Source organism: Sprattus sprattus, assembly GCF_963457725.1.
Source record: "Sprattus sprattus genome assembly, chromosome: 2".
Lineage (NCBI taxonomy): Eukaryota > Metazoa > Chordata > Actinopteri > Clupeiformes > Clupeidae > Sprattus > Sprattus sprattus.
The window spans coordinates 53,645,787-53,654,271 of NC_137921.1; the positions used below are offsets into that span (position 1 = coordinate 53,645,787).

At 41.2% G+C, this 8,485-nt stretch overlaps 1 protein-coding gene across 1 annotated transcript; it reads left to right on the forward strand.

The window, feature by feature from the left end:
- Nucleotides 1-324: 324 nt before the first annotated feature.
- Nucleotides 325-3,413, forward strand: hsd11b1la (hydroxysteroid (11-beta) dehydrogenase 1-like a; the record flags this gene model as incomplete). Its single annotated transcript, XM_080833555.1, has 6 exons — nucleotides 325-412; nucleotides 1,468-1,598; nucleotides 2,001-2,204; nucleotides 2,445-2,538; nucleotides 2,840-3,005; nucleotides 3,230-3,413. The coding sequence occupies 6 exons, from the start codon at nucleotides 325-327 to the stop codon at nucleotides 3,411-3,413; spliced, it is 867 nt and encodes a 288-aa protein (XP_080689681.1).
- Between the last annotated feature and the right edge of the window lie 5,072 nt (nucleotides 3,414-8,485).

Here is an 8,485-nt window from a genome sequence, read left to right on the forward strand (position 1 = left end):
CATGAATAAGACGTTCTAAGAATTCATAAAAAGATCCCTGACTAGACTCCGCCTGCTTAAAGTTCAATGGCATAATAAGACTTATCTGCAACAGTAGGTTCACAATCCTTTCGGGCATGCCTGCCAGCTTCCCACTTCACGAACGTTAACCCTTTCAGAGCTAAAGTTGCGTAATTAAAAACAGTCTAGCCTGTGTTAAGGGTAAAAGCTGGTTATTGCTCGTCTTTTCCAAATGTAAAGACATCTGTTAGATTTTGTGTTAAGATAGAGTTGGCTTCAAGTTTTTCCTCCGAAATCCAAGACTGCGATTAATCAAACTCGAAAATGAGGCTTTTTCTAAAACTTTTCGCATTGGGTAGTATAGCTGCGGCCCTACTTGCACTGCACATGAGTGAACCAACCTTCAACATAGGTGAGTATAGGCTTTAATACTTTCTTTCACACTTTGTTTTCAATGATGATCAACTTCAGACAACTCGTGTAAACCCGCTTTAGTCGTTAAGGTGACAGATGCAACCATGATTGGGACCTGGTGCGTCTCGCGCTGTCACACAGAGTTGTTGGCTGTTGCAGACCAATCGAGTTTCGTGTCATGCGAATTTACGAACTATGCAGGGCGGAGACAATTCCCAGGATGTTCGTTTTTTGTTATATGATTATGAATGTCGTGTGTGTGTGTGTGTGTCACAGTGTGTGTGTGTGTGTGTGTGTGTGTGTGTGAGAGAGAGAGAGTGTGGAACGGTTTGCCTTAATTATTTGACCAACACGCGAGAGGCTTGTTCAAGCGTAATGATTATGAAAAAAGGAACCATGACAGATTGACTGGTTAAAGAAACTGCCTAGTACAATGCTGCCAGCGTGCTTATTTTCCTGCACTCTTTTGAGAAGGAAATTGAGTAGCTTTACATTTAGTTATGTGGCAGATGATTTTATCCAAACACTTCTTTGTAAACCTTGGCCCTAAGTGTTTGCAGGGGAAACAACATTTAATCACCACACTGTATCTCGTTTTTATTACTGCTTTTTTGACATCAATTAGAAAATGAATGTAGGCGTATGTGGGTATCAGTATGACAAAGCGTCTCTTTACAGAGGCCAGTGTAATACACCATACTTGATGATCACATGGGAAGACATCTCAGTTGATGCTCACAAGGGAAGACGTGTCAAATGAATTTGACCCAGTTATGGCCCTAATCTGTGAACACAATAGGCTATTCATTAACACCAAAGCCCTGCGCTTAATAAACATTTAATTGTTAAAAATAAAAAATCAGGTTCTGTGCGATGATCCACTTTTATTGTCGTACTGATACCTGGCCACCACCAGCTTAATATTATTGTCACAGACAACCTAAAGCAAAGCTTGAAAAGCTGTGAGAATTCAGATTGAAGTAGAACGTGAATATTCTAGCTGTCTGCCATGAGGATTTACTTCACTGAACCAAATTATCTGGCCTGTTTTAGAGTCTTTAAAGGGCGCTCGGGTCCTGTTGACTGGGGCCAGCACTGGCATTGGAGAGCAGATCGCATACCACCTTGCCAAAGCTGGCGCCCAGATTGTTATCACTGCAAGGAGAAGTAACGTTCTGGAGGAGGTCAGTGGACTCAGAGCTGTGATCATTCTTTGCTCTTTGCTTATCTGTTGAACATATACTGTATATATGATATAACTTGCATTGGTTAAGTCCTATTCTTCCTATTAAGTTCCTATTCTTGTTGGCTAAATTTAATTATCAACATACTCACACTTTTTGAAACATAAGGCTATTGCTATTGTTTAACTTACAATTACAAACAAGTGGTGTAGTCTAGTCTTAGATATAAATTGACTTTATTTTATTTATTATTATTTGTTATTTTCAGTATGATTTTTATTACAGTATAGTGAATGTGTAACACAGCACTGTCATCATTCCAAACCTTTATTATACCTCCATGATCCAAATGTAACCCTAAGTTTTTCATTGTTTTGATTTATTTGTGTTCACTTGTATCAGGTGGTACAAAAATGCATGGCTATGGGGGCTCAGAAAGCCATGTACATTCCAGCTGACATGTCAGTACCGTCTGACCCAGAGAAGGTTGTGAGGTTTGCTGAAGAGCATCTTGGAGGATTAGATTACCTTGTGCTGAACCACATTGGGCCCAGTCCCTTTGCCATCTGGGATGGAGATGTTGAGCACACTAGGTGGCTAATGCAGGTATATTATTTCACTTTATCTCTGTTTAGTTTGTCTGTGTTTGATATGTGTGTAAATAGGCCTGCTTTGGTTGTAACAAGGTTTGATGCTAATATACAGTATATATGAATAGTTGTAGATGGCTAGACTTTTTTCAATCAAATGTCTTTCTTAGTGGAAATTAGCATCCTACGAAATTGATTATTTATATGTTTGAATGAGGTATTATGTTGTGATACTAATGTGGTCTCTCTCTGAAAGGTCAATTTCTTGAGCTACCTGCAGATGGCATGGAAAGCCATCCCAACTCTTGAGCAAAGCAAAGGTTCGATAATAGTAGTGTCGTCTCTGCTTGGTGAGTCAAACTCATTGAAAATGCATCAGTCGTCAAAATACATTGTATGAAATTGGATGTTAATGGATGTGTCAGTATGCCTGTAGTCTGTCATAGCACCCGATTGCTATTGTTGGCTAACCATGGAAAAGTAGTGGTTGATCTGGGTGATTTACTCTGGTACACATACGTATGCAGTTATCTATAATTTCTAATTAAAGATAGCATTGTTTGATTACATTTAAGTGATTTCAGGCAATCATCTTCTTTTAGCCTTAGAACATTAAAAGATTACATCATTACAGCTTTGATTGTTTTACAGGAAAGATGTGCACACCATTTGTTGGTCCCTACACTGCCACCAAGTTTGCCCTGAATGGCTTCTTTGGGACGATGCAACATGAACTGGCAATGAAGAAAAGCAATGTGACAGTCAGCATCTGCATTCTAGGGTTAATTGACACTGATTCCGCAATGGAGAAAGTCAGGTTGGCTGTTTCAAAGTTACCAAACATGCTCAGGTCATTATTAGAATACGGTACCTCCCAACACATATGTTATGTTATCCCACATAAAATTGACATGTTAGTTTCAACTTTTTGGTTGGCAAATATTTCTAAGGTAATATAACAACCTGAAGTTGCCTAAATGGGTCTGACTGATTTAGGCCAGATTTGTATTTTGCTAATTGAGTACTTTGGTTTGATTACAGGGGGTATACCAACATGACAGCGTATCCAGCGAGCGAGGCAGCCTGGCAGATCATCAAGGCTGGAGCCACTCGACAGCCAGAGGCCTTCTACCCCTGGTACACCTACTACACCAGCCTCATCAAAGACTGGTTTCCGTCCTATAGGAACATGGTGATCCAAGGGCTTTACAATTACGAACCATAAAGAAGGAGAGGATTTCTAGAGCCCTATGTGGACAGCAGGAAATGAAATCTCGCATAGGTTTTTGTAGAATTCTTCTTTAGAACAATTTCCCCCCCCCATAAATATTATAGTTTAGCTCTGTATTTCAATCCCTCCTCCATGTCTGAGCTTAATGTGAATAGCCATGAACAGTGCAGTTCTCCTTTTGAGGATAGGGGTTGCTATAGTACTATCAAAGGCCTTTCATCATGATGTTACTACATTCCAAACAGATCCTTTTTTCTTCTGAAACATAATAAGTGGTGCTTGAATAATGTTCTTTATTGCTTAATTTTGTTGTCACATTAACACTGCTGGTGCATTGTAAATAATGTGTTTTTTTATGTTCTACACATTGCCTATGCAATTGCTCTTCATAGGTGTGTACAAGCTTATATTTTGTCCGTGCTTTAAACTGTAATTATCTTACTCCCAGTGAGAAAGTGAGATGCTGTTCTGCCGTGCAGTGAATGTAAAACCTGTAAAACACTGTCCATTCATGTTAACCAAGGGTAGCTGAACTGGTTTGCCCCCTTACGTAATCGCAGAGCACGCATTTCTTCTCTTGGGCTTGCACTGATCCCTTTTATGACTGCAAAAATGACTTTTGTTTATTGGTGGATGATCACATCGCTTGTGTTGTTACTTCAGTAAATGTCTGCTTGAGAAGTGTAACCCTGTCGTTATGGCCTGCTGGGATTTGGATACTTCCTTCTTTCATGTGCAGATTGTGGAAATTGTTTTTAATATGAGGCAAAGGTTGAAACGTTTGTTGTATTAGGTAGATGAGAAAGATAGATCGATACTGTATTTATCCTGAGGGAAATTTAGGGCATGTATCTTTGATATAGATGAATATATCTTTGCAGCAGTGGTTTCAGCACTGAGTGGGTGACATTTTAACATCGCCACAGTTTTTACTTTTTACTCTCAGCACGTGTGCATGTCAGTTGTCTCAGATATTGCATTGTATTACTAGGCAGTAAAACAAATCTGTTGTCTCTTGCCTGCATGGCAGAGTCAGTAGTATCATGGCTGAGTTCTAATAGCTGTTCATGAAACATAATATAACCTCTTGAGTTCAGGCTACTGGGGTTATATGAAGCATAAATAATTGAGGAAACATGGATTCCTCCCATTTGACAGTAACATCTATTCAACTCCAGACTCCACAAAGAGATGCATTCGGACAAGTTATTTCAGGCTCCATGCCAAAGAGCACATGGATATTCCACTTAAAAACCTAAAGACTGTGACAACAGTCAGGGTTACTCAAGGTTCTAAAAGTCCTCCTTGAACTTTGCTCAGCATTGTATTAATTTGAACACAACCTTTGTTCTATCGTCTGTAGATGCAGAAGAGTGGCGTGTTATTGAGGAACAATTGTTACGGTAGAATGTCTGCTACACATTAACTTGATTGATTAGAAGCAGGCTTTTGATAGCAAGGGCAAGAGGGGGGGATTTTGAAAGTTATGCAGCCATTATGGTATTCAGAAAGAATTCATACCCCTCATGAAAGCCATCTATCTTGAGATGACCTGCAGAGATATCTATGCAGAACATCTTCATTCGCTGTTAAGACCAGTGTGAGACAGTGTGTGTGACGCTGTCTGTGTGTCCCTGCTCATTTCCCTTCATAATCATCTGGATAATGAAATCAGCTACAGTTGGTAAGAAAGACGATATTCATTCTTCACTCTGAAAAGAGCTCCATGACATGGACTATGTACAGTACATGGCTTGGCTCTGGTATGGCACTCCTACTGACAAATAAAGGAGAAGATGGATCTTCTGGTTTACACTGAATTCCAGCAAAGGGTGGGTCTGTAGGGAAGCAAGACTAATGCCGCAGTATGGAGACTGAACATTGCTGTGGATACACTGATTAGGGAGGCTGGGAAGCCTAAAAATGGGGCTCATGGAAGCATGTTGTACATACAGTGCCCTCCACAATTATTGGGACCCTTAGTGAATATGAGCAAAACAGGCTATGAAAAAGGCTATGTCTTTGCTGTTTATCTTCTTGGTCTTACACTCAAAATATTCACAAAAATCTTACCTTTTCATTGTGTGCCATTGGTGGAAGAGACTAAAATGGTATCACTTGGGTAGATAAGGCCAGGCTGGGTCAAATAGAACCCCAAGAACATGTGGACCTCCATTGAGTTGTATTTGACAGAAATATGGATTTTCAGTTCCGCCATTTAATCTGTCCTGCCACACACATTTGTTCAACCCATGAGTGTCTACGAATATTCCAAATAATTTCTAAATGTTTGTTTAACAGTTTATATTCAGGCTTAGTTACCTAACTTGAATTGAATGCAATGTAACTTAATGCTCATTATTGCTGAGGCTAACTGGTTGTTCATGTCTATGTATATCAATAAAGCTGGCGAAATTCTCTCCCTGCATCTCAGTGGACCTAGTAATGACTCTATGTATCCTCAAGATGGTAGTGTTTCCGTAGTTTCTGGTCACCTTGAAAAGCCCTCTACTTCAGAATGGCTCTTTATAAATTGTTCCTTAGATTAATGACACACAGGTCTTGAACTCCCATACAGATGTACAAATTAGCATTTTGTTTAGTGTGCGTTTTACATATATTAATTATACATGTAGATGGGCCATATTGGCATATGGCCATTTTACTTCCTACACCAAATATTGAAATATTTCTCTTGAACAAACATGTATTTAACAGTAGCTGTATGTGCACCACCAACAGATGATCCAAAATCAAGAATAACACAAAGCTGTTATTCACCATGCAGTTACCTTATAGGGACATGGGGCATGGACTGGCATTTCTGGAGATGTACTATTGCATGTTGGCTCTCAACTGAATTCCCTGAAAAGGGGACAATTAAAAACTACAAATCTGTTGTTGAATGTTGTGACCACATCTGCACTGCAGTCCTGGTAGGAAATAAAAAGCATTCATACACAATTTCCTCTCTCTCTCTCTCTTTCTCTTTTCCATCTCTCTTCGTGTTTTTCCTCCTCTCTCATCCTTTCCCTTTTGCAGTCTATCTTTTCCAGTCTTTTTCTCTGTTTCCCTCTCTTCTCCATCTCTCCATCTGTCTCTTCTCTTGTCTCCTTTTTTCTCTTTCTTTCCCCATCTTCCTTTCCCTCTATCCCTCTTTTCTCTGCCCTTTCCCTCTCCCCTGTACCCATACGCCACACACACACACATGGCGGGGCCTCCCGGGGAAGGCAGCAGGGTCTGCCTGGGATGTCAGCCAGTAACACCTGCAAAAGATTAGTGCTTCTAATGCTGGGTAATAAATCCCCTCACCCTCAGCTAGCTTCAGCAGAGAGTGGAGCGTGGAGCCAGAGAGGGTAGAGGCACACCCTGCAGCACTCGTACCATTCGCTGGGACAAGATCACGCTCAACCCCACACACTTAGTCCATCTGAGCTGTTTCCCAGCTGCACCAGTTGTGCCCTTGTGTTTTTTTTTCTGGGTTGCTCAAAGACACACATAGTTGAGTATGGAGGGTTTACCATATGTGAAAGAAAGGTGACAATTTTGACTGATGTTATGGGTACTTGCCAACAATGAAGTCTCACTGACGTTCTTATGTACGTTTTTGTAAGTTTTTGTGCTTTTCTACTTTTGAACGAGCTGTGGGAACTGCTTCACACCATGCAGATACTGTCTGGTTCTTGCACCATGACACATCTAAAGAGTAAGAGCGAAAATGAGACACAGCAGTATCCATGAAGAGGCCACCAGAACTGGACAAAACCATCAATATAAGAACATTCGGTAAAAACTAATACTCGAACCTGATGGAGAAGGAAACCGGTAGCCATTTTAAAATCCACACGTGGAGTGATGTCAGAGTACAGCTGACCAATTTCAATGTATTCAGGTGAGACCAAGACAGAGCTTTGATTTTTGGCTAAAAGTATGGTATAATGAGTGGGCAAACACTTCACATGAGAAATGTTTGAAAGCAAACAAGCATAAAAAATAAAGTTGGACGGGGTTCTACTTTCATCCTCGTTTCAAAAAACGGAAAATAATCTTTAAAACATTTATAATTAGTGCACAGAGACAAATACATGTGAAGAGTTTATTTAAAAATAAATACAAAAGCCTTTTTAAATCCAATTTCTCATGGAAACTACTAGATTCTTAATACGTTCCTTTAGTCATTCTGTCCACTAGGAAAGTAATTAACAGAGCCACAGTCCACAGGAAGTATCACAATCAATTGTTTTTTTCTCGGCATCGCTTTCAGATGAACTTTGGTTCCAATCATTAGCCTGGAAACAGTTATCAGACAATCCTTTTAAACAAAATACAATTATGCAGCCCTGGCAAAAACAAATATAAGTTGTGGTAATGAGCAAAGAGATGAGATGGAGCGTGTGGAATATCAGGCGGTGGAGTCGGCGCTGGTGAATACATGCCGGAGCTTCTGAGGGCCACTGATCCGCGTGGGCCCCTGGCCTCCCTGCTTCCCCCTCCACACCCCTATTCATGCCTGCACAATGGTTGACACCTGTGTCCTTTCAGCCCTGCCACTGTTATTGTTTACATCGCTCTCCGAAAGAAGGGAGAGGCCAGAGGTTCTGTGAAGCAGGCCAACCCCTGTCCCCCTTTTTTCCCCGAAACATTGCCCTCCCCCTTCCGCCCCCACGCACACCCAACTCTCCCCCGCACTTCCACCTCCCCCCTTCCCCTTTCAGTCCCCCAGTCTAATTAGGCGAGCCTCCCTGTGCCCAAAAACATAGACGGATGCCGAGAGGAAGGAGAGAGAGGGAAAGAGAGAGTTCACTCTCTGCCCCAAGGGTGCTGTTGTTGTGCAGTTCTAGTACTTTCCTATTGCCTCTGGGAAAGGGACTTCCGGATAGTGTGTGTGTTTGTGTGTGTGTGTGTGTGTGTGTGTGTGTGTGTGTGTGTGTGTGTGTGTGTGTGTGTGTGTGTGTGTGTGTGTGTGCGCGTGTGTGTGGGGGGGGGAGGGGTGATGCACACAAGCACACAAGCCTTCGCTTAGTGGCCATTATTTTAAGAAGAGCCTGAAATTAGTCGGAATCCCA